Source organism: Myotis brandtii, unplaced genomic scaffold, assembly GCF_000412655.1.
Source record: "Myotis brandtii unplaced genomic scaffold, ASM41265v1 scaffold1577, whole genome shotgun sequence".
Taxonomy (NCBI): domain Eukaryota; kingdom Metazoa; phylum Chordata; class Mammalia; order Chiroptera; family Vespertilionidae; genus Myotis; species Myotis brandtii.
Genome location: NW_005355741.1, coordinates 619,758 through 645,467, shown reverse-complemented (window position 1 = coordinate 645,467; position 25,710 = coordinate 619,758). Strand labels below are relative to the sequence as shown.

General features: G+C 38.7%; 1 protein-coding gene across 3 annotated transcripts in view; it reads right to left on the bottom strand.

Annotated features, from left to right (window-relative positions):
- Positions 1-25,710, bottom strand: part of GTDC1 (glycosyltransferase-like domain containing 1) — a 315,044-nt gene that overhangs the window by 234,646 nt on the left and 54,688 nt on the right. For all 3 annotated transcript variants that reach the window (XM_005862021.2, XM_014536236.1, XM_014536237.1), the window contains 2 exons: positions 21,348-21,412; positions 18,292-18,494 (listed from right to left, as the gene is read on the bottom strand). In XM_005862021.2, the coding sequence (XP_005862083.1) occupies positions 18,292-18,470 (179 nt within the window). In that variant the 5' untranslated portion in view covers positions 18,471-18,494; positions 21,348-21,412. The remainder of the gene's footprint in view (positions 1-18,291; positions 18,495-21,347; positions 21,413-25,710) is intronic.

Here is a 25,710-nt window from a genome sequence, read left to right as displayed (position 1 = left end):
ATATATATAAAATAAATATTTTGTGTTAGAAAATTATAGTCATTTGATCACAGGTATGAAATTCTGCTTTTCCTTTAAAAGGCAACAGATATTGTCGGATATTAGACAACTATACACCTTTTTCTCTCTTTAAGAATACTTTAGCCCAGTCAGTGTGGCTCAGTGGTTGAGCATCCACCCAGGAACAAGAGCTTACAGATTTGATTCCAGGTCAGGGCACATGCCTGGGTTGTGGGCCGGAACCCCAGTAGGGGCTGTGCAGGAGGCAGATGTTCCTCTCTCATCGATGTTTCTATCTCTCCATCCCTCTCCCTTTCTCTCTCCAAGAATTAATAAAAACATATGTATTTTAAAAAAGAATACTTTAGTGTTCACTGGATAAGAGTGCAGTTCAACCACCTTTTCATAACCAGTGTTCTTTCACACATTGGGAAATAAAGTACCTAGCAAAGTACTTTACAAAACAGGTGTCATTACCAAATGCCAGTTGAAAAAAATAAATAGTGAATTATTCACTTTTCTAATTATAGAAATAAATATGACCACTATTTTAATTACCACTACCCACTAAGCATATTTGATTTTTGCTATGTAGCTATAATTCAAAACTGATACCAGAACTGAAATAAAGTTAAGAGAGACCAAAAAAATCTACAAATCATACACACTCTATTATTTCTTCCCACTCTAGTCACTATAAACCACCTGTAGTGAAGAACAAATGTAGCTGTATATTATGGCTTGGGCCAAACACTCTTTAAACATTATGCTTTTATTAAAGTATTAATTCCATGCCATCACTTCTATTTATATTTTAAAATAAACTAAAGGCTAGAGAAAGGTATTATTCATTTTCACCATTTTGCCAATGAATATACAAAATGAGAGTGATCTGCCCTTACACAGGTGAGTGGCTGACCTGGGCCTTGAGCTCAGTTTCTCTGATCGGCAGTCCAGTGCCCTCTCCCTCAGAGCGACTATGTAATATGTCCAATAGGCACAAAAGAGAAATGCCCAAACACTAAAGGAATTCACACTGTGTGGGCACATTTCTGTAAGTCAGGATTAGTCAATATCTATGTGCCTAATCTGTGGTTTGGAGTTGTGAACAAATGCCACATGAGTCAGTAATAAGTGAGAGGGCAATTGACACTCCCTGTCTATGAAAAATAGAAGTCATTCTTGGTTAGATGTGCTTGTCTCCTGGAAAAAAAAAATGTAAAACAGAAATGCAGATGAATGTTGATGACTTCAAACTGAATATTCTAAATTGCAAATATGGAAACACTGATTCATATGGCACTATTTCATTATACTCTATTAGAAGGAAGACTTCAGGTGACTCATACAGATACATTTGGAGAGAAAGGATTTCCCCCTCATCCCTCCCTATAATGTAAAATGTAAAACAAAAACACCAAAGGAACTAGGCTACAACATATTACTTTAGAGATTTCCTACTATATTTCTAAAACTTAAGACATTTCAAGCTGATAACTATGCCCATCAAAAGCCTAGACCCTTAAACAGTAGCAAAAGCATTGTTTTGCTATAATATAAAACACATCATAATAGAATGTAAATATCTTGAATTCTCCAAATTTTGATAAAATTAATATTTAAAGGGTTTATCATCAAAAATGATAATATCCAGTAGGAATCCTAGAATATAATAGCCGAGAAACAACTATAATACAAATTCTCTCATTTCTGGGTCCAGAGAGGGCTGAAGGTTGCAATAGCAAAAAAAGAAAACTCTGGTCATCAAAACTTTCTTTTTCAATAATTCTAAGAGGTTGGTACTCACCACAACTCCTCTCAGATTTAGCCATCTAATTAGAAACTGCATTTTTAATACTAGTTAATACATGTAAAACATATGCATGCTGAATACATTAAAGAACAAAAGTTTTCTGGGAGCTTTTTTCCATGGAAAAAAGAAAAGAAAACTCACCACTGTTCAAGTGGATCACTACCAGCATTTTGTCTAAAATAAAACTGATTGAACGAAGACTAATATTAAGATCATGTTTCCAAGAGCCTGAATGTTTTCAGGTAGTTCGATTCTAAAACTGCCACTGTTCCTACTTCTCGTGTGCATGTGAATGTATGTATGTCTTCTTTTTTCTACTCCCAGTTCTAAATGCCAAAATCAGACAAAGAAAATGATTACTTACATAAACTCCACTTACATCTTAAACGATACTCAAATTTCAGAGCAAGCAAGACCTCAATTCTTAACCTTTGCCTCTCTTCCTTTCCTATTAAAAAAAAATACTGCAAATAAAATGTGAGTGTCATCAAATACCTTTGCACACTTGAAAAGATAAGAATACTGCTACTAAAATGACTGCATTGTTCTACTAAGCACTCTTTATGAGTACCCGAGTTACAACTGCTTTATATCCACCAACTACAAGAACCAAGGGTCCCTAAACCTTTGTGGTAATGACACTGAGCTATTGCTGGGTTTCTCGGCAGCAATCCTCATAATATGGTATAGAAAAAAAAATATGTGAGCTCTGGTTTTCTGTTTTAAAAAGTTTTAAAGTCCTTTAAAAAATCAAATGTTATAAAATTAAAGGTAATGTTATAAAATTAAAGGTAAGAATCACTTCGTCTGAGTGAGAAACTGCAATACAAATACTACAGACACGCACAAGATATGCAACTAGCACATGCCTTTAATAGAACTGGATTTCATTAAAATTGTTTTCACTGTATTTACCTTATGACAGAGGAAAACATTTCCGGGGCAAAAACTTGTTCACATTCTTAGCCGCTTTCATTTTCTGAAAATCTTGGAACTCACCTAAACCTTTGGTACGCAAGTAAGTGTCTGTATCAATATTGGACACACAGAGAAACTATGGGCTAAAAATCACCGACATGTTAGATCTCCTCCTGTAGTGAAAGACAGGTCACCGACGAGGGGATTTCCCTGGGCCTACATTAGGACATATATGACTGCTGTAGAACTGCTGATTCTGGCGAACATTGTCCAAATAACAGTGGGGGGGAAAGAGATGGAACTGAATCCATGAGGAGAAACAGTCCCCAAAGCCACTGTCCTGCTCATCTTTTTATCATTTGTGTCTGGCAAAGGGAATGTGCTGTTCAAGTGTAAGCATCACTAGTGGAGGCCACTGAGGAAGAGACTGGCTTTTCTGAACTGGATACTACGCAGGGTGCAACCCCAAGCTTTATATTTCACTTTGGGATGTAACGTAATATAATAACTCTACAGATAGACTTAATACCTGACTATTTTTTTGGGGGGGTGGAGGAGAATAAGTTTCAGAAGTTAATACCAGGCAATAATTCACTTATCGATAATGTGTGTACACATCAAACACACACACACACACACATGCATAGTATATGTATATTTAAAATGTATTATAAAATTTATTTAAATAGAGAAGAGAGACAGTGTTACATTACATTTTTAAAAAAAATAACATGGAGTATTTAAAATGCTGCCAAAGTAAACCCACTGATCCAATTTAATGGGTAAATATGAATGACTTGCAATAGCATAGCTATTTTAAAAATAATTATAACCAAAATAGAGTTTAACTGTGATCTCTATGATTTTGACTAAATTATTTGTATCCCCAAATCTTTTCTCATAGACAAAACAAAGGTAAATTTCAGTTCAGCACCTAGACAAATTCTATAACTAGCGAAAAAAGCGCAAACAACACAAATTTCATTCATCGTGCTAGCTCCTTTACTACTCTCCACTCCTACTGTCCTTGCTCCCATTCAGAGTCTCACTATTTCTCCATTAGATGTTTAGAATCCAGTGAGCATCGCTACCCTCATCCATGTCTCCAGCTTACATTGCTGTAATAATCACCCTATGCACTGTTTCCTTACCTCCCCCTCTCATGTTTCACTATAGTACTCACTGGCTTTTTGTTTGTTTGGTTTTCGCCTGTAAAACATTGTTTCCCCTTCTTAAAATAACATCTATGTCATTTTCTCTTTGCTCTCCTGCCTTCAGTTCATATCGTTCGGATGGGACTGACCGCATTTCCTGATTCCAAATTAGATGTACAATCATGATATTAGATGCCTTTGCCACAGCAACACCTTCAAAGAGCAAATGATCTAAAAAAACAAAGGTCTTTTCAGTTCTGGGACTTTTGCTAGAACTGCCAAGAGAGAGGTCCTCTCTTTCAGAATGGGTAACTAAGCTGGTGGGATATACACTTAGCTCTGGGAGAGACCCACTTGGAGAGAGCCTGCTCCAGAATACAGCTAAACCAGAGGAAAGCTGCGGCAGGAAGTCAAGAGGCCTAATGATGTCACTGAGCCACCGGAGTCAGCTTTGCCTGGAGTCAACCGCTCTGGGACGTCCAGTCATATGGCCTGGTACATTGCCCGTTATGTTTAAGTGATTTTGAATTGGATTTCTACCTTGTGCTATTAATAGGGTCCTGAGTAATAGAGCCTGCAAAAGAAGTCAAAACCTAAGCAAAAGCTCCCCAAATCCTTGACCTTGAATTAAAGCATGTACGTGAACTAGGCAATATCTGCCTTATCATCCCAGCCTGATATCCCAGACTCCTCCTACCTCAGAATGTGTTCATGCTCAACCAAGATTTTTGAGATTTCCAAACATTTCCCAATACTTCCAGCATTACTGCCTTTGATCACAACACTTCCTTCTCCTACAGCACTCTTCCATTTGCTCTGAAACCATCAAAATCTCCAACATCCTCTCAGGTCCACCCCAGAATTTCCTGAATGAACATTAAACTCTCTCCTCAGTACTTCTTCAGTGTTTGCTGCCCACTCTGCATCACTGACTATTCTGTGTGAGATCTTTAGTAACAGCTTCAGTATGAGTGTACATGCCCCATGTCCCATGCCCTATAGAGACAGATGGCTAACGTGAAGGTCAAACACCTTCTCTTTGAAGGCAAATAACCATGAAATGCTGAGGCTGAAGAAGACATCAAATAATAAGTCATATCAGAGCAACTTAAAAGATAGAAGCCCTACTAGAAAAAAAATATTCTCCAAAATCTGTACCTCTAAAATTAAAAGTTAAATATGCAAGGAGAGACACATATAAGACAAGGAAATAATGCCTGTGTCAAATGAAGCAGTGGTTGATAAAGTTGAATAAGAGAACAAATTTGCCTTTTATGTTAGAATTCCTTAAATCTTGATCCTAATTCCTCGTTCACAACATCATAGAGCTCAATAGATGAAACCAACACCTTCAGTAACAGATGAAAAAAATAAGACTCTAAGGTTAAAAAGTGACTTTCCCAAGACCAAACAATTAATTTATGGCAGAGCTGGATTAGAACCCAAGACTGCTGATTCCCCTGTTGTTTCTTTCAAACACCAATGATTTCTATTCTTGTAAGAAACTCTTTTATGTATATGTACATTTAAATATGTGTCAGTAAAGATCATTTGAAGCCCTAGCTTGTTTGGCTCAGTGGATAGAGTGGCTGAAGGGTCCCGAGTTCAATTTTGGTCAAGGGCATGTACCTTGGTTGCAAGTTCCCTGGCCCTGGTCAGGGTGTATGCAGGAGGCAACCAATCAATGTGTCTCTCTCACATCGATGTTTCTCTCTGTCTCTCTCTCTCCCTTCCACTCTCTCTAAAAATCAATGGAAAAATATCCTCCGGTGAGAATTAAAATAACAAAACAAACAAAAAAGCCCTACATGGGCCAGTTAAGTAGCATAAATGTGAGTAGCAGATTGTATAAAACAATGGCAACTAGTTGTGTTGGTGACCAAAACAAATAATGTCTATCTGTCTAAAAGTATTAAAAATAAAACAATGCTTAAGTAACTGCAGAGTCCAAACAAAATATCTCATTAAGCCAAATTCTAATTTCTCAGTTATCCTCTAGCTTCTGCACCATATATTAAAAGGCCACAGCTCGTGGTGGCCACTGCTACAACTAAAAAATATTTAAAATACAATCATGTGAAATTTTACAAAATATTTCTAGGTTCCATAGTTTCCTGAACTAGGAACTTTTTTTTTTCTAGAAACACTTTTATACAGGGAAAATTCCAGAAAATTGTATTTTCTTTTATCAAAATTTACATTAATAAAGGATGACTGATTTCACAGTATGATTAATATAACCCATAAAAATAACTGAGTAAATGTATATGGAATTCCTTAGTTTAATCCCATAAACCTAAGTAACACAGGCATTTAAATGTTTCTAAGCATTTTCTATGTGTGAGAGATAGTATTTCTACACGGGATATTAGTAGTGCCCATGCAGAAAAAGTAAGAAAATTAGCAAAGCCCATTACAACCATATTTTGTGTGCACTTTCAAACCCACAGATAAGAAGTCATTCATTCAGCCATACTCAGCACTACTATCTGCTAGGCAGCACATTGGGGCTAAAAATGGTAAACAAGACAATTGTGGCCCTTGCCATCATGGAACTTACAGTATAATACAAAGGAAAATAAATCAAACAAACAAAATAATTGCAAATTATATATAATGTTATTACAGAAGGGAAAAGAAAGGATACTGAAATAGAGGACTTGTTTTAGATGGGGTGGTCAGGGGGTACCTCTCTGAGAAGGTAGAAGTTTAGCTGAGACTTAAGAATGGGAAGGAATAAGCAAAGGGGGTGGGGGGAGGGCAGGGCGGGAAGTGAGTTAGTGTTGCAGCTGAGGGACCAGCAAGTAGCAACAGGACGGGGGCAGGAAAGAGCTTGACATTTCACAGTGAACAAGGCCAATGCCTATTAATGAGATAACCTGAGTGGGAGATGAGGCTGCAAAGGTAGGCAGGGTCCAGCGAACCCTGTGTATAATATGGCTTTTTACAGATGCAATGGGATGGTTTCCAATCAGGGACTATTTAATCAAGGCTGTGAGTATTAGCAAATGGATATAGGCAGGAAGCTTTCTTTCAATCAACAAACAAGTTTACTAAACACTAACTATGTGCCAGTGCTGTATGTCCAAGTTTGCCGAGTTTGGCCTCACATCACCACAGGCACTGGCTCTTCATATAAAATCTCTTAATAACTGCTGATGAAGAAAATAACAAGAAACGGGCTTAGAAAAGGGCCAAAAGATAACTAGTCTGGGGGTACATTAGGCCAAACCATCTCACCTCCCAGCCCTCTCTCTACTACTAGTCAATCACCAAGAATTTCTCCCCCCAAAAAGGGGCTGTTAAATGTTTATTATCAGCAAGAGATGGTAAACAAAGAGAAATACAGGAAAGACTTTAGAAAGATAGAAGGAGGAAGGGGATATGAATGCTCTTTGGTGAGTGCTAGGCCTGAGCCACCCTGCCTCCCGCCCGCAGTTATCTCTGTGGGCTGGCTGGTCAGGAGACCAGCAGGCCCATCATGTGAATAAACCACAAAGGGGCATAAAGAAAAGAAAGATGGACAGAACTAGTCATTTAACGGGTAGGGCAATGTGTGGAAAGGCAGCTAGTAGACCAAATCTGACCCTCGGGGAATAGGCAAGCGGGAAGACTTCTCTGAGAGGGGGGCTTAAGAGAAGGAGAGGGTAACTGACTATCTGCGCCACAGCTTTCCAGGCCCTGAAGACAGTAAGCCAGACACTAATACCTGTGCACACCTTACAGTTCCAAAACCAAATATATTATCACTGACTAAGACCTTAATAAAAGAAGAATTTTTTCTCAAATAAACAAAGAAATAAATGTTGGGAATGGAAGTACAATAAAAATACCCTTCATTTCCTACAGGTTTCCTCTAGCTATGAGACAAACCATGACAAAGATACTCAATACCTAACAACAACTAGATTAGAAGCATTCTGCAATCAGACTCATAGCTTTGATTATTATGTCAAAAATAAGTATGTTACTTCTTCAAGCAAAATTTTGAAGGTCCTTACTCTACAGCCAGAGCTCTTTTATACATAATACATTTTGTGTCCATTTAGGGGCATTTGGGAGTTTTATACCTTTTCCATTGCATCCATTACAAATAATGACCCTCTCTCCTCTGTGAAAGTGTAATAAACATCCAGTTTGTCTTTTAAAATATAGTTGGAAAATTTCAAAAGGTAAATATATGGGAAATTTACCCTCGGGGAATTTGAGGTACAGAGTCTCTTAGAAATAATGTCCTGTGCTCAGCCTGTATGGCTCAGTGGCTGAACGTCGACCTATGAACCAGGAGGTCACAGTTCAATTCCAGGTCAGGGCACATGCCTGAGTTGTGGGCTCGATCCCCAGTGTGGGGTGTGCAGGAGGCAGCCGATCAATGATTCTCTCTCATCATTGATGTTTCTCTCTCTCTTCCTCTCACTTCCTCTCTGAAATCAATAAAAAATATATACTTTTTTTTAAAAAAAAGAAATAATGTCTTATATCCATATGAACCATTACTTGGGAATCTTAAATGTGATATTTTATTTTTATTTTTTTTGTTTTGTTAATTTTCACCCAAGTATATTTTTCTATTGATTTTTAGAAAGAGTTGAAGGGAGGGGGGCAGGAGATAGACAGAGAGATCAGAGATCAATTGGTTGCCTCCTGTATGCCCCCACAGGGGCTGGGGATCGAACCTGCAACCCAGGTACATGCCCTTGACTGGGAATCATGCCAAAAACCTTCAATCCAAGGGCCTACGCTCTAACCACTGAGAAACACCAGCTAGGGCATATTTTATTTTTAATATGCTAGAAGAGATATTAAAAACATGCACATGAGCCCAGCCAGCATGGCTCCGTGGTTGAGAGTCAACCTAAGAACCAAGAGGTCACGGTTTGATTCCCCAATTGAGGCATATGCCTGGGTGGTGGGCTCAATCCCCAGTGTGGGGCATGCCGAAGGCAGCCAATCAATGATTCTCTCTCATCACTGATGTTTCTATCTCTCTCTCCCTTTCCATTCCTCTCTGAAATCAATAAACAATATTTAAAAAATAGAAGATAAAAAAATAAAAACATGCACTTGAATTTGCACTGCCATGCTTAATTTCTTGGATGCAGCGGGTTCACAGTGTTTGCTACTAACTATTCAAACACCTTTGAAATAGCAACTTGTGAAAATAAACTATGAACTTCATAGCAAGAAAACCTTTATTCCCCTGCTACTAGAATTTTTAGCTTCTTCAGAACACTGACAGAGAAACACAATATGGAAAACCAACCTTCAGGAAGCATAGTGACAGGGTTAATTTCCAGTTCTGCAATGAAGAGTTTGTTAGGGTAATCTGAAGGATAGTCATTCAGTCATTCCTATGTGTATGTGAGAGAGAAAAGAGAGTGAGAGAGAGGAAAGAGAGACAGAGAGAGAGAGAGACACAGCGATAGATACAGACTGAATGGTTGTTATTGGTTTGCGCTGTTATTCTACTTCTGTAGTGTTGTGGTCAGCTACATTTTCAAAATAAAGTCCACATGGCTAAACTGAACAATACAGTCAATCAGAGAGGACTGCACTGACAGGAAATATTGTGGACAAAGCCCTAAGCCCTGCACAAATACTGGGAGGCTGCTGTGTGTGCCGCCTGGACAGGAGGGCAGATTGGTAGAAAAACAAAGCAAACGAGATTCCCACGATTCCGCAGTGTAGGATAGGGACACTGGCTGGCTGGCTGGCTGGGCAACAGCCATGGGGAATCTCTCAGCCAACTTCACAAATGGAGCAGTCACGTGTTGGTGAGACCCTACCTCCTGAAAAATTTATACAGTGTCAGAACATCATCCAAACCCCAAGAAGTGTACACAACTGGTAATGATATAAGAGAAGTGAGCTGGGCAGTACTGGAATGCAGCCTCTAGCCACGTTCATAAACATAGAGAACTGCACAGCACACCAGTTGGAGGATAATTTGGGGGCCAGTATTGAGCATCCTAAACAGAGAATGTTATTTGTGCATCCATGAAGCTACCCAGTGATTTTTTAAAGACATCATATGTAGTATTTTATTTGGATCTTAAGGAAAAACCTCAAAAGAAGAAAATTCAAATAACTTGTGACTTCCATGGTGGAAAATTAAGAGAAATGTACCGAGGGAAAATGAGAAAATAAAAGATTCACAAACCTAAAAAACCTCCTGGTTCCCAGATTCCAGCTTCCAACAGATTCAATAACTATAATACTTCCCAGGACTCCAAAAAGCCCACTTCTAATAGTAAAATCTAGTAATGTATTTTAATCAGGAGTACTTAGGTCCTCTCTATTCTTCTACCTTCCTCTCTATAAAATCAATAAAAAAATATATATTTTTTAAAAAGAGTACTGAGGTTTAATTTACTTAATTTGTTTACTCTGCTTCAGCATGGGCTTAAAAAGAGCAAATAGTGTATGAACTTAAAAAGAATGAACAACCCACAGCCAACATCATACACAAAGGGTAAAAACTAAAAGCATTTCCCTTAAGACAAGCATGTCAAACCTGCGACCGGGGGGGTCGCATGACCTGCCGGCCGCGGGTTTGACATGCTTGCCTTAAGATCAGGAACAAGACAGGGATGTCCACTGTCACCACTTATTCAACATAGTACTGGAAGTCCTAGCCACAGTGATCAGACAAGAAGAAGAAATAAAAGGCATCTAAATTAGAAAGGAAGAAGCAAAAACTGCCATTGCTTGCAGATGACATGATACTGTATAAAGAGAACACTAAAGATTTCACCAAAAAAGTACTAGAACTGATAAATTAATTCAGTAAAGTAGAATGATACAAAATAAATATCCAGATATCAGTTGCATTTCTATACACCAATAATGAACTATCAGATAGGAAAACTAAGAAAACAATCCCATTTATAATTGCATTAACAAACTACCTTTGAATAAGTTTAACTGAGGATATAAAAGACCTATATTCAGAACATTATAAGACACTAAAGAAAGAAAGTAAAGAAGGTACAAATAAGTGGAAGCATATACTGTGTTCATGGATAGGAAGAATTAACATCATTAAAATGTCCATATTATCCAAAGCAATCTATAGATTCAATGCAATTCCTATTAAGATACCAATGGCGTATTTCACAAAACTAGAAAAGATATTCCAAAATATCTTTTGGGAACCACAGAAGGCCCCAAATAGCAACAGCTATTTTGAAAAAGAACAAAGTTGGAGGAATCACACTACATGATATCAAACTATACTACAAGGCCATAGTAGTCCAAACAGCTTAGTATCTACACTAATAAAAGAGAAACATGGTAATTGGCGTACAACCGCTACCCTTTTCATTGGCTAATGTCCATATTATCCAAAGCAATCTATAGATTCAATGCAATTCCTATTAAGATACCAATGGCGTATTTCACAAAACTAGAAAAGATATTCCAAAATATCTTTTGGGAACCACAGAAGGCCCCAAATAGCAACAGCTATTTTGAAAAAGAACAAAGTTGGAAGAATCACACTACATGATATCAAACTATACTACAAGGCCATAGTAGTCCAAACAGCTTAGTATCCTATATAATAAAAGCCTAATATGCAAATTGACCAAACGGCGGAATGATTCACACTGACCACCAGGGGGCAGACGCTCAACGCAGGAGGTTCCCCCAGCCCGCAGGCCCCAGGCCAGCCAAGGGGATGCCAGTGGGGGCCCCTTGATTGCCCCACAGGTCGCCCCGCAGAGGGAGGCAATCGGCGGTGGTGGGGGTGGGGCCGGCGAGCAGGCGGCACCAGGCTGGCCAAGGCATGTGTCAGCGGGGGCCCCCCGATCGCCCCGCCACTCGCCCCACAGATCAGCACTGATCACCAGCCAGGCCTAGGAACCCTACCTGTGCAGTGGTACATTTATACAATGGAATACTACTCAGCCATAAAAAAGAAGGAAATCTTACCTTTTGTGACAATGTGGATCCATCTGGAGAGTATTATGCTAAGTGAAATAAGCCACTGAGAGGAAGACAAATACTATATGATTTCACTTATATGTGGAATCTAATGAATAAAATAAACTAACAAAATAGAAACAGATTCATGGATACGGAGAACAGACTGACAGCTGTCAGAGGGGAGGGGTTTGGGGGAGCTGGGTGAAAAAGTAGAAGGGATTAGCAAAAAAAAAAAAACCCACAAAACTCATAAGCAGACAACAGCATGGTGATTACCAGAAGAAAAGGGGAGGTGGGGGAAGGTAGGAAGGGTGAGGGGGGACAAATGGTGGTGGAAGGAGACTTGACTTGGGGTGGTTAATACACAATACAATATACACATGACGCACTATAGAATTGTATACCTGACACCTATATAATTTTATCAATCAATGTCACCCCAATAAATTCAATATAATTTTTTTTAAAGAATGGCTCTTGCAGGTGGCCAGACTTGAGCTCAAATCACATATTGACCACTAACTATCTGTGTAACCCCGTGTAAAAAACTTGACTCTCTAGGTCTCAGATTCCTCCCCTGTTGAACCAGAAAAATAATATCTAACTTCCAGAATTGTAGAATGTCTACCACATGGTAAGTGTTCAATGTTAGCTGTTATTACTATTATTTAATCCCATTAAATTTTATTCTGGTTACTGTAGAGATGTAAAATGATTGCCCTGGTTAAGACTAACAACACTGCACTTACCTACAATTTCTTAAGTCATCATTTACTTTTTTTAAACAAATTTTTAGTGATTTCAGAGAGGAAGGGATAGGGAGAGAGAGAGGTAGAAACATCAATGATGAGAGAGAATCATTGATTGGCTGCCTCTTGCATGCCCCACACTGGGGATCAATCCCACAACCCAGGCATGTGCCCTGACCAGGAACCGAATTGTGACCTCCTAGTTCACAGGTCAATGCTCAACCACTGAGCCACGCCAGCCAAACTACTTTTCTTTTATTGATTTCAGAGAGGAAGGGAGAAAAATAGAGAGATAGAGACATCAATGATGAGAGAGACATAGCACTGGTGTGGACCAGCCTCTGGCTTTCAGTGGAATATTTTCAGCTCATGCAGTCACATTTTTCATGGCTCCAGTTCTATTTGGTTTTTCTATTTCATTTTGAGTGAGATTTTGTAAGTTGTGTTTTTCTAAGAAATTATCCATTTTGTGTAAGTTTTCAAATGTATCAACATAGAGCTATTAAGAGCATTTCCTCCTTTTTATTGATCTGTGTCATATCTGTAGCTATAGTTTATTCACTCTAAAAATTAATTGTGCATTTTAAAAAAATCAATCGTGCCTGTGGTTTACCTATTTTATTATTTCAAAATAACTATTTTGTGTTTGTTCATCTCGATTATATAGGTTGTTTCAATTTCACTAATTTTTACCCTTATAGTTTCCATCCCAGCACTACTTCTAGATTCAAATCAGAGGGGCCCTGCCCATCACAATAAAAAAATAAAAATAGAGTTATTAACGATGATGTGGCTGTGACTGTCACTTTAGATGCAACCCACTCTGTGATACACAATATGTTCATTATGATTCAGTTCTATTTTTTAGTTCCATTATGATTTCTTCTGTGACCCATGAGTTATTTAGAATTATGTTTTTGCATTTCCTGACTTCCAGGCTTTTTTAGGAATCTTTGTTAATGAGTTCTCTCCTGCACACACTTCAGAATGATTTCATCTGAGGGGCAGAATCATTTGTGGCGGGCTGCTCACAGCCTGATGCCAATGCTGGCAGTAGGAGGCTGGCAAGGGCACAGGGGAAGGGGAGGGGTGGGAAAAGGGGGTGGGGGCCTGACAGTTTCTGCTACACTGATCCTCAGGCAACTAGTTTTATTCATGTCCAGGGTACCCTTCCATTGTTTCGTTCTTATAACCTCCTTTCTTTGTATCAAAGATAGCACCAAATAACACTCGTTGGCACCTTACTCTTGTCCCTTAGTATATCTTGGAGAAGTTCCCATGAGGGTACGCTGAAAGCTGCACAATATTCCATTTCAAGAATGTACCATAACTTAGTTAACCAGTTCCTTTTATGAAAATGAGGCAACCACAGCTTCAAAGCCCGTTTACAATCTAATTTCTAGATCCCCCTGCAGGTCCCCTCTGACTTAGCTCAGCCATGGACTTAAAAGGAAATCTATTGCATTTCAAAAGCACGTCTAGATGTTTGAGAATGCAGGGTTTTCAGGTGACCAGAGCCGTCCTGCTCAGGACGGAAGTCTCATCCAGGTGCTTCCCAGCCTTACAGCCACTCTGCAGCCCCGGCGTCCTGTCCTCATCCTGTCACCTCATGGTGGCAGGCATCACTACCACACTCCAATGCGGGAAAGGAGAGGTGGCTTTGTTGGAAGTATACCCAAAAGCCATACACTTAAATCGAATTTGCCAAAACCTAGTGACTGACTAGCCCTAGCTGCAAGGAGAGCTGGGAAATTTGGCAGAGAACAGGGTCATCATGACCGACATAGGTCAGTCATGCTTCCTTCCTGGGATCTGGGTACATAACTGTAGGCATCAGAGAGTGAAGAAATTTTAAGTAACAGTGATTCTGTCAGTTCAGTAAAGGCACCGTGAAAAGAAAAATGAATACAATGTCTTTGATGCCTAGTCTAGGTATCCTATCCTATCCTATATAATATAATAGACAAAGATGCAAATTGACTGTACCTTCACTATGCCCACCATTGGCTAATCAGAGCGATATGCAAATTAACTGCCAACAATGATGGCAGTTAATTTGCATACGTAGGTGCAAAGCAGCGGAGCGAAGACTGAAGGCAGCTCCGGCGGAGCATCGAAGGCTTGAAGGCGGCTCCAGCTGGAGCAGCGATGGCTTGAAGGCAGCTCTGGCCGGAGCGAAGGCCTGGGTCCCAGGTGCCAGAGGAAAACCGGTGCCAGCAGCCAGGGGAAGGGAAGGCCTATTGCACGAATCTTTTCGTGCAACAGGCCTCTAGTCCTATATAATAAAAGGCTAATATGCAAATTGTCCCCTCGGGAGTTCGACCGACTGGGAGTTCAACTGCTCACTATGATGTGTGCTGACCACCAGGGGGCAGCACGAAATGAAGTAAGGCTCTGGCCAGTAGCCGGAAGGCCTGATTGGCCCTGATCGCCAGCCAGGCCCAGGGACCCTACCCATGCATGAATTTTGTGCACCAGGCCTCTAGTTAATTTTAATAAAATAGAAAGGTTTGACCCTAGAACAAATGACATACATTTCAGAATACAAAATTAAGGCATATCCCCAAAAACATCCTTCTGCATTTTGCAGTTTCCAGAGGGCAAGGCTTTCATATAACCTAGAAGTTAGAATAATTACCCACTACTTCTGAGAAAAATAACTTCCGGAGCTTTTGTAATCTATAATAATATTATACAGCACCAAATGTGGAGCAAGATGCATCCTTTCAGCTGTCAAGATGAAGTAGACCCAAACTGATGAATTAAGCTGAAGCATTTATCCTTTTAGTAATAATATATTTTCCACATAACAAGCTTCTAACAGTGACTACATGTACAGAAGTTAGAAAATAACATGTGTACCTGCACTCAAGGCCTTTCTCATCAGACACATTCCTACTTGTTCACAGTGATTTTGCATAGTAGGCAATATTAGTGCTTATTCATTTTTTTCTTTATGAATTTTGATGATTTCATTTCCCAAATGTACAAAGAATAAGTAACTGGAAAACAAAAACCTTTCATACCTTTAAAAGTCTCTGCAGAGATCAGATCGACCTGGGGTAATAAAAGATTACTCTAGTCCTGGCTGGTTTGGCTCAGTGGATAGAGCGTCAGCCTGTGGACTGAAGGGTCCCGGGTTCGATTCTGGCCAAGAGCACATGCCCGGGTTGCAAGCTCAGTCCCCAGTGGGGGGAGTGCAGGAGGCAGCCAGTCAATGATTCTCTCTCATCACTGATGTTTCTATCTCTCTCTCCCTCTCCTTTCCTCTCTAAAATCAATAAAAATATATATATATTTTTTAAAAAAGATTACTCTAGCACCTCAATGTAGGATTGAGTGAACATATTTTTTAACTTACTGTAAGTTTTCAAGCTGCTGCTATCTGTCCAAAAGCATTTGAAAGAGCTATTTGGTAAAGAGTTACATGTTATCATTGGTCAAATATAACGGTAAGTTAAACTGGTGAGCTCTATCTCTTAGTGAAGTCTGATTAGATGAACATAGTTAACTGCATGGCTTATATGGCTGACCCTGAAAGATCACAGATACCACGGTGGGGACCTGGAGGTTCTGGCAACATCACGATCTCTCAGAAATCTACTTCCCACGTAAGCCTGCTTCAAACAGCAGTGTGACGTTTATCCTCAAATGCTTCAGGCCTAAGAGGGAGTGGGCAGAGAAGTGTTGGTTTGCCTGCCATCTACATACATGTATTTGTAATACAATCCTCTCATTCTGAAAAACTGCATAATCAAAATGAAATCTGATAGCAGATACAGCATTGGTTCATTTCAATGTTCAAGTCACTGTAGAAATTTATTATATCAAATGGTAATGTTAAATGAAAACGTGCCACCATAAAGTCAGCCAGATTACTTGACCTCAAGTACTACAAACACAACCAGTGCAGCAAAAACAATTAAATGAGATGGGAAAACAACTATAAACAGTCAGATTTTAATACAGCAATAGTCTTATCATTGCCTTTAAAACTTTTATACGGATCCAGTCATTGATATGTCTCATACTATTAGTGAATCAACAATATTCACTTACTAGTAGTCATATGAGAATAAAAAACATTAAATTATGTAAGGAAAAATACAATTTAGATTAGAAAAATACAAAATTCTCAATATGCCACCAAACCATGTTTTACCTTTAGAATCGCAAGCAATGTGACTAGAGTGCTCACAACTATTCCATCTGCAACCTGAATTCTCAGAGATGATGCACGGTTTTTATTCACCAAAAGCATTGTTCTCTGAACTCCTCAAATCACTACTAAGAACAGCAACCTACATTTAAATTTCAGGCTCCTGTCTCCCTGTGACTGCTCCACCTCACGCACAGCAGGGGTACGGCTACCGAGGCCAAGGTGGGCACTGCAGCCGGCATCGTGCCCTTTCTCTAAAAACCTGTCTGCTAACTCCATTCTTTATCAGCCTGGCACTTCCACTCCCCCTAAACCCATGCCGTCCTGCCCAGGGTGGCAAGAACATCAGATATGTAACCCACAGCAGGATAATCTTCACTACTTAACAATCAAGAGATACTCGGCAGTGCACACAAACAGAATAAAGAGGTAGAGATGTTCAAGGGGATTCCATTCTACTTATTCCTCCTAGGACTATAATCAGTATTTCTCATCCATCTTTTCAATGTGTCCCATAAGACTTTCTTTTTTTTAATATATTTATTTTTTCCATCACCATTTATCCCCTCTATACCATCTTCCACCTCTACCTCCCTTTCCCCCACTAGAATCACCACACTGTTGTCCATGTCTGAGTTCTCTCTTTTTCTGTTTTGCTCAATCCCTGTACTCCCCAGCACCTCACCACCACCACCACCAGAGCTGTCTGCCTGCTTTCTATGAGTCTGTCTCTATTTTGCTTGGTAGTTCAGTTTGTCCATTAGATTCCACATATGAGTGAAATCATATGGCACTTGTCTTTCTCTAACTGGCTCATTTCACTCAGCATATTGTTCTCCAGGTCCATCCATGCTGTGGCAAAGGGTAAAGTTTCTTCCTTTTTATGGCTGAGTAGCATTCCATTGTGTAAATGTACCACAGCATTTTTATCTACCCATAAGACCTTCTAATAGATGCCTCTAGTTCCCACAAATCAGAATCCATTACTGAGGTCTGTGTCCCCAGATCCACTCATCCTTCAAGATTAAACAAAGGCTCCCAACTATAAAAAGCCACCTCCAGTTTGTCAGTTAAAACCAACTTCTCCATTTTACATACTTTCACTTCATGCACATGTCTATCTCTATCTCAATAGTCCTTCAAGCCTGTAAGGGCACAGACTTCGGTCATATCCATCTTTGAAACCTTAGTTCCTAGCATAGAGCAGACACAATAAACTCAACTAAAACAGCATATTCACTAAAACAGGCATTGGAGGTTATGGAGTCAAAAAAATAAAACAGAGCTCAAGACCAACTCTCTCGGCCAAAAAGTGTCATCCAGACCCACATGCGTGCAAGTGGGACAATCACAAGACAAAGGAGAAGAGGCGTATAGGTTCTAAATGTGGGCACTTTCCCATGGATGAGGGGCCCTGAGAGTGCAAAGTGCTCCCCTGCTCTCTGCTGTCTGTACTGGTGTCATACTAACCAGTTCCAGCTGGAGGACACCTCACGGACTCCGATAGAGAAGCACCATCCTTACACAGGGACATTAGAAAAAGGCTGGAGATGCAGCCTGCAGGCTGATTACCTGTAATGCTCACTGACGGGGATATGCTGAGAGAAGTACAAAGCCGACGTCCGCGCTCTCCAATGCCACTTCTTTGCAGGAAGAGTGTAAAGGACACAGTCTTCCAATTCTTCTTGGAGCAGGTCCACCAGCTGTTTATGGGACCCTCCATAGAATGCTTCAATGAGGAGAATACTCATTGGCCCTTCAACCCGTCTCAGATTCTAGATAATAAGCAAAAAATGCATCTTTCAAATATATGTGTATGTGTAGAAAGATTTTTTAAATACAAATAACTTAAGATATTATACCCAGTAAGTACAAATAATTTATAGATGCATTATTTTATAAGAAATACGTGTGTCCCACTATTTAACAAAGCATATAACACTTAAGGTTTGTATTTTTGCAATCAATATGATTGCATCATTCATGTTAGTAAGAGGACATGAAGGATGTTTTCTTTTCCTGATTTGTTTTCTTCATGCCCTAAGATTACTTCCAGAAGGACTCAGTTTCCCTCCTACCTTAGGAAGTATAAGCCCCTCTCCTGCTGTGGTCACTATGGCTTTGATTGGACTCAGTAAGCCTTAGGAAGTATAAGCCCCTCTCCTGCTGTGGTCACTCACTTCATAGTTAAAATGGCTTTGATCGGACTCAGTAAACTCCAGACTGGCTTGGCCTAGAGTTGTATTGAGTCTTGGACTGTCTTCTTCACCAAGAGCCCTTCATGGGTAAGGCCCTTCCAGTTCAGATATCCTCTGATTCTGTAATTCTCATGTTAATCCATTTTTAAATTCACCAGCTATCACTACCCTCAATGAACTCATATTTATAAGAGAGCACATTCATATTCAAATCTCAGTTCTCTAGTGTTATAAATCTTAGGATACAATTTCTTAAGACAGTAGACATACGTTGACCACTTCCTCACAATTGTATATAGCCACCTCCCAAAGAAAGACCAACGAAATGCAGTAAAGCTATATGCCAGTGAATCAACAAGGTTTCTACAACCTTTCCTTAAACAACAAATCTGAGGGATAATGTTATCATTAAAAACATGGTAAATTTTTCATCACAGAGAACTGGTTAGCAAGAAATTTTTATTTTGCAATGTATATGCTATTTCCTATTGGAAGTAAGGAAGAAAAATATTGCTTTAAAAAATACACCAGCCTGGCCAGTGTGCTCAGTGGTTGACCATCCACCTATGAACCAGAAGGTCACAGTTTGATTCCCAGTCAAGGCATATGCCCAGGTTGGGGGCTCACTCCCCACTAGGGGGCATGCAGGAGTCAGCCAATTGATGTTTCTCTCTCTATATCCGGCTCCCTTCCTCTTCCTAAAAAGTAAATAAAAATATTTTTAAAAAATAAAATAAAAAATATTCCATAGGTTTGAATTTCCCTTTATGACTAAAGAAAATACCACTTATAAAATGGCATATTCCTTTTCCTAATAATTTTGTTCCATAAGTTAGTCTCAACAATGCAGGGGTGATCTTCACTAGTAAAACTGTACTTCACCTTGCTCAGACAAAGCCATGCCTCTTAAATTGCATTCCAAAGCAAAAAGTCTCAAATGGTTCTCAAAGAAGTGCCAGAAGTGAATAAAAGCTTATTTCTTGATCTCTCAATCTCCCAAGGAGCATTTTGGAGGACAAGTATACAAACATATTATAATTATCTGCAAAATAAGAAACAGTGTTCCTTGGATGGAAAAGGCATAAACCCTGGGGTCAGGGAGATACAAATTTGGAGCTCAGCTCCATCACTTCCTAGCTGAATGACCTTGGACAAGTTACCTAACTTTGTAGGCCTCAGTCGCACCTTCCCTAAAGTGGTGACACCAGTACTAACCACAGAGGTGTGAAGATAAAATTGTGGCACAGTAGCTTATGATCAGTAATAAGGTATTTTGCTCCTCCCATTATGATTATAAATCACCTTACTTAAGGAGAAAGAATATCTTCATATCATCCAGCATTTTAATATCAATAATTTTTAATCACGACCTCCTATCCACCAAGGACGGGTTAGAAAGATAGATACACACATGCAACTGGTAAACAGTGGGTGTTACCCATTCCTCATCAGCAGCTTGCATTGCAAATATGATTTTAAAGGCCCCACTGGTTTTGTGGCTAAGAAGGAAGCTCAGAGGCTGAGCTATGCAGAAGCTCAATTTTTTTCAGGCCAGCTGGAGAGAGACTTCAACTCTAATCACACTCCAAGTTTAACAAAGTGGTAGCCATTAATCCTTCAAAAATAGAAGCTTCTAGAAAGTAACTAGAGAGAGCAATAAAAGGTAGTTTTGAAAATGATATCAAAGGTTTCAAGAAAGACAGAATAAAAGCAGCTTAACATTAATTGGCTTACTAGATCACATCACAGATCTCTGCCATCTTGCTTTATTTCCTCTGACCTAATCATGCTAAGGTGTATATGCACTGTCTATTCTTAAAAGGTCTCTAAAAGATGCTTGTAAAAATGACCTGAGATATTTCCTCAAGTGACAGGATGGAAAAAACCACTCTAAAGAATATTTCACTCATATAAACCTCAAACAAAGCAACTTTGATTTTTTGGGGGGGGGGGGGAAGCTTTCTGATTCTTCATTACTCTACCGTCCTTTTCCATGATTAATCTAGAGCACGTATTATGCCATATAGTTACAGATGTTTCTTATGGGCCTGAATCATGAGTTAATCTGCAAACTGTGGAGGCAGTATGTGTAGGTGCTGCTGTAGATTCAAGAGAATCAGTACGCAGAACTGAACACCGAGCATGTGGGAGGTTGAAAAATAGAAAAGGGGGGGGAAAAAGATTATAGCTATAGAAGTTTTCCACCCCTTTAATAGCTCAGTAAGAACAGTGAAATGCACAGGTTTGAACTGGCGTTTACTTGAGCATTTTGCTAGTGGCCAATGGGTGTGCCTGCATTTGGGGTATTTTTCTAGGGAGAGTAACTATGTCCTACCATCTCTGAAAACTATACTTAGTGGCTTTGATTCATGGAAATTTGTTCTGCTTGTTTTGTGGAGACAGACATATCCTGGCAGCTCCCCCACTTACTTCTATTGCAACTTTTGTGGCAAGAAGAAAATGTGTTCTTCCCTGTGGTCTTCTTAAAGCACAACCTGGAAGAAAGATGATACCCATTAGGTACACGCAAAAGAGGGAAGCTGAGTTTTAAATATAAGATTTAAACCAAATGTCATTACAGCACATTAAAGAACAGTTCAAATGCTTAAGCTGTGCTTAGTTTTGTTTTAGAAAACATTGCTTGAGACACATAAACATGAGGTTAAAAAAAACACTTTGTTAAAAAGGATTTTTGCCATTATGCTAGAATTTGTTGAAAGATAAAGAGAGTATGTTATTTGCCCATTTTAGCAATACTCCCAGAAAACTGCATCGGTCATCCCGACACCACAGATGCTCACAAGCAAGTCAGGTGAACACAGCCAGTTTTGCACATTAGGAAGAGGTACCAGAGAGTGAGTCCTCGGGAGCAGCAGGAGCAGGGCCCCAACACTGAAGGTTCTTACTCCGAAACAAGCAGAGGTCCTTCGTGGCAGTGACCATGTGTTTGCCAAAAGACGGTGGGTGAACGGACATGCAGACAAAGATCTTACATGGGTGCCTGGGTGAATGAATCTATTAACGCGTTTGCACAAGTACAATCACAGATATTAAACCTTGAAACATTTAAACTGCATAAGTCTATCAGAAGTAGGGTGTGGCATTTTAAAAGAAAGAAATGGCACACACACACACACAAAAAAAACAAACACTTCTTACATTGGAGAAAAAAATACCAATCAGAAAGCCCAAGTCCTTTCCTCATGACACTACAATGATGATATTCTATGACATTAAGAAAAGAGTAAACAGCCAATCCATTTTTGCCATTTATATGCTGCTCTCCCTGAAAGAGCATATACAATGTTTTGGATAAATTTTATCAACTTTTTTTTTTTGGGGGGGGGGGGAAGAGCCCGGGAGAAGGGGGCAAAAGGGGGGAAAATGGGGGACATCTCTAATACTCTCAATAAAATAATTTTTTTAAAAAATGTTATCAACTTTTAAGTTTCTCTGCTTAAACAAGTAAACTTCAGTTTAAAAAAAAAAACACCTCATTTTTTCAGCATATTTTATTCCCTGGTGATACCAATAAATGAGATTCTACTATACCATTAAATTTTATGGAAGTTTAATTCATTATTTATACTATGATTTAATGATAGTTGGTTACATGCTAAACACTAAATTGGCAATATAAAATGAGTAAATATGATAGTTATGACATAGAAATTTTAAACAACTTCAAATTCTATTTAAGATCACCAGAGGTCAAAATGATCTAATTATCTACTTTTCCAAAAAGTTTGTATTAATAATTAAAAGGGGATGGAAAGCGAGAAATGAAAAGAGTATTCCAGAGAAACATTTTGACCAAAATAAAAATGTGCCACCAGTCATTTCAGTTAAACACTAATAATGCATTGATTAGGTCACTGAGAACAAAAGTAGCCTGAAACCAATGCTGTGAATATTTTTAAATTGTTATTAAAACTTTTCGTCATTGTACCTGCGTTTATTTCCAGCTTGACCCAATTTCTTTATTCCCTGAGCCATGAACATTTTCAAGGTGAACTACATTTTTGTCTACCTACTCTAGCACTTACAACTGCTGTGGTAGTTGAGTATTTTTTTTTTTACACTACAGATAAAGGAAAATCGCAATATGTCACTGATGTATTGAAAAAGATGTGCTAAGTAGAAATACATCATGTGGACTTTCTAAAAGTAATCCTAAATCACATTAGAAACCTACAATTAGCCCGCATCCATGATGTCAATTGGGTTACCTATAATATTTAAATAAATTTCCAACCAAATACCAAGTAAAAATTTTAAATCAGAGGAATCATTGTATTAATATATTCCACAGACACCTTACTGCTATTGGTTGTAGGAAGGTATAGTTTCAGTGACGATGGTTCTAACGGTTTTAATCCCACACACATGAGAAATTGATTCCACAGGTTAATGTGCGTATGGCTTGATACCTTACACTTGCACCAATTACTGAAACTCTATTTTCTATTCGCCTATAAGCAATATTAGGAAAAGTAAACTTAGCAGAGCAAACACCAGTGAGCTTACACACTAACTGCTTTAAGTTGGGGAAAGTAAAGTTGAGTAGGATTTCCCAATAGGTCATCAGAGGTTTACCTGGTATTTTCTGACTGACCCCTTTCCTTCTGCACCTCCACCCACCAACTCCAACACTTGCAGCTTCTATTTAAAAAGCAACTAATAACCCAGCAGGATAAAATAGGGCAGTACTGAGAAAAGTTAGTGTTACCTTCCAGCCCACTCACTCACTTTAATGATTCATCAGGGAAACCCCTGTTGTTAAAATATACCTGAAATCTCATTAAATAGTAAAAAAATAAGCATGAAAAGATTTCTGCTTTGAAACATGTCACCACTGATTCCCCTAACAGAACCTATGAAGGGTGAATATGTAGTAAAAATACATTTTGCTAAGAAAAAGTTTCCTCAAAGTATTACACTACATTCATTATCAATGTAGGGAAGGGGTATCTATGAAATGATTTTGGGGTTTTTAACTTTTAAAAATCAGGCACAGCAAATTCATGCTTACCCCTAAAACCCCAATGTGACCTCTGAAAACTGAAATATAATCTGACATGAAATGCAGAGTAATAACCTTGCAATCCTAAAACTATAGGCACTGATAATATTCTAGCTGCATAATTAGAGAAAGTTTAGCTAATGGTAAGGAATGAGTCAGATTCCTGGACACTAGTTTGAATTGAAGAAAATGCATCATGGAAACTAATCATTATTCCATTAACTGATTATAGGACATACAACCTAACATTCATCATATCTTGTATACTATATGTACTTAAATAACAATATTAAAAAAATCTTGAGTTAATAAAGAAAAAGATGTAGTCCTCTAATAATTTATCCCCCCCCACACACACACACATGCTATGGATGTTCTAATTTCTTCAACTGAATTTTGTTTACTGTTGAGGTAATTAAAAGAACTGAGGATTTATGCAAGATTTGGTAAGAAGACTTATAAGCCATATTCTTTGTGAGATCATATGAAACCATTTTAAAATATACTTTTCCAACTATATGATTTGCAATGATATTTAACACATGCTCTTTTCAAATTTACAGTCTGATATACATATATGGCTATTTAAATTTTCCTAACAAATATTTTCATTCTTTCTCAATTTGGAATTTAACTTTCTGCTTAAAAATATCAGTCACTTTTTCCATGACTTGAATTAATCCAAAGTCTTGGTTATGACTGTCAGCAACAAATGTAAAATCAACAAATAATTTGATATGCCTGAACTATGACATCATTCACTTGTTTTCAAATATGCATAATTTCCACAAATAACTACATGTGTATATATCACAATTTATTACCTTACATTTTTATAAAGTTACATTCCAGGTTATATAGCAAAATTATAACTATGAAAATTTTTGTGAGAACTTTGCTGGTTTAATTTCAGGGACAAATAAAATGCTAACCTTCTTTCAAGTTTTCATTGCTATTAATTTCATGAAGAACTTCAAACTATAAAAGTAACAATGAATTATTTCTACTGAATACTAAAAATGTTCTCAATCTGCTGACATTTTAAAACATGGCAGTATAGGTATGCATCAATAGAATGTTATACACCAGAAAATCATCTCATCACTCAATTGACCTACCCTAATTAGATTACCCTTTTAACTATATCTCCGTGCTACCACACAATCTGGTTCCTGTCACACCATTCTCCAGAAGCTAGCCACAAGTAATCTTCCAAAATGCAAATCTGATCATAAAGTGACATGCTCAAACATCTTCAATGTCTCTCCACCATCTAAAGATAAAACCCAAGGCCCTACACAGTGGAGTTACAACCTTCCTTTTCGAGCCCCTTCCTTCCTTTCTCTACATTAGACCCTCTCATCCCTCTCCCACTTTAATTTCTCTTCCCTCACTTCTGCAGACTTGGCACCATAGCAACACCAAGTACTCACACTCATGTAGCTTTTTTAAAGATCTATTTCTATTGATTTCAGAGAGGAAGGGAGAGAGAGAGAAACATCAATAATGAGAGAGAATCATTGATTGGCTGTCTCCTACGCGCCCCACACTGGGGATCGAGCCCTCAACTGGGGCATGTGCCCTGACCAGGAATCAAACTGTGACCTCCTGGTTCATAGGTTGATGCTCAACCACTGAGCCATGCCCAGTCAGGCTATGTTACACTTCTATGACTTCACATCTTTATCTCTTTTCAATCAGCCTTCTCTTCGTGTTCACTTAATGAACTTTTCTTAAAATTTCTGCTCATGAATCATCAATTCTATGAAG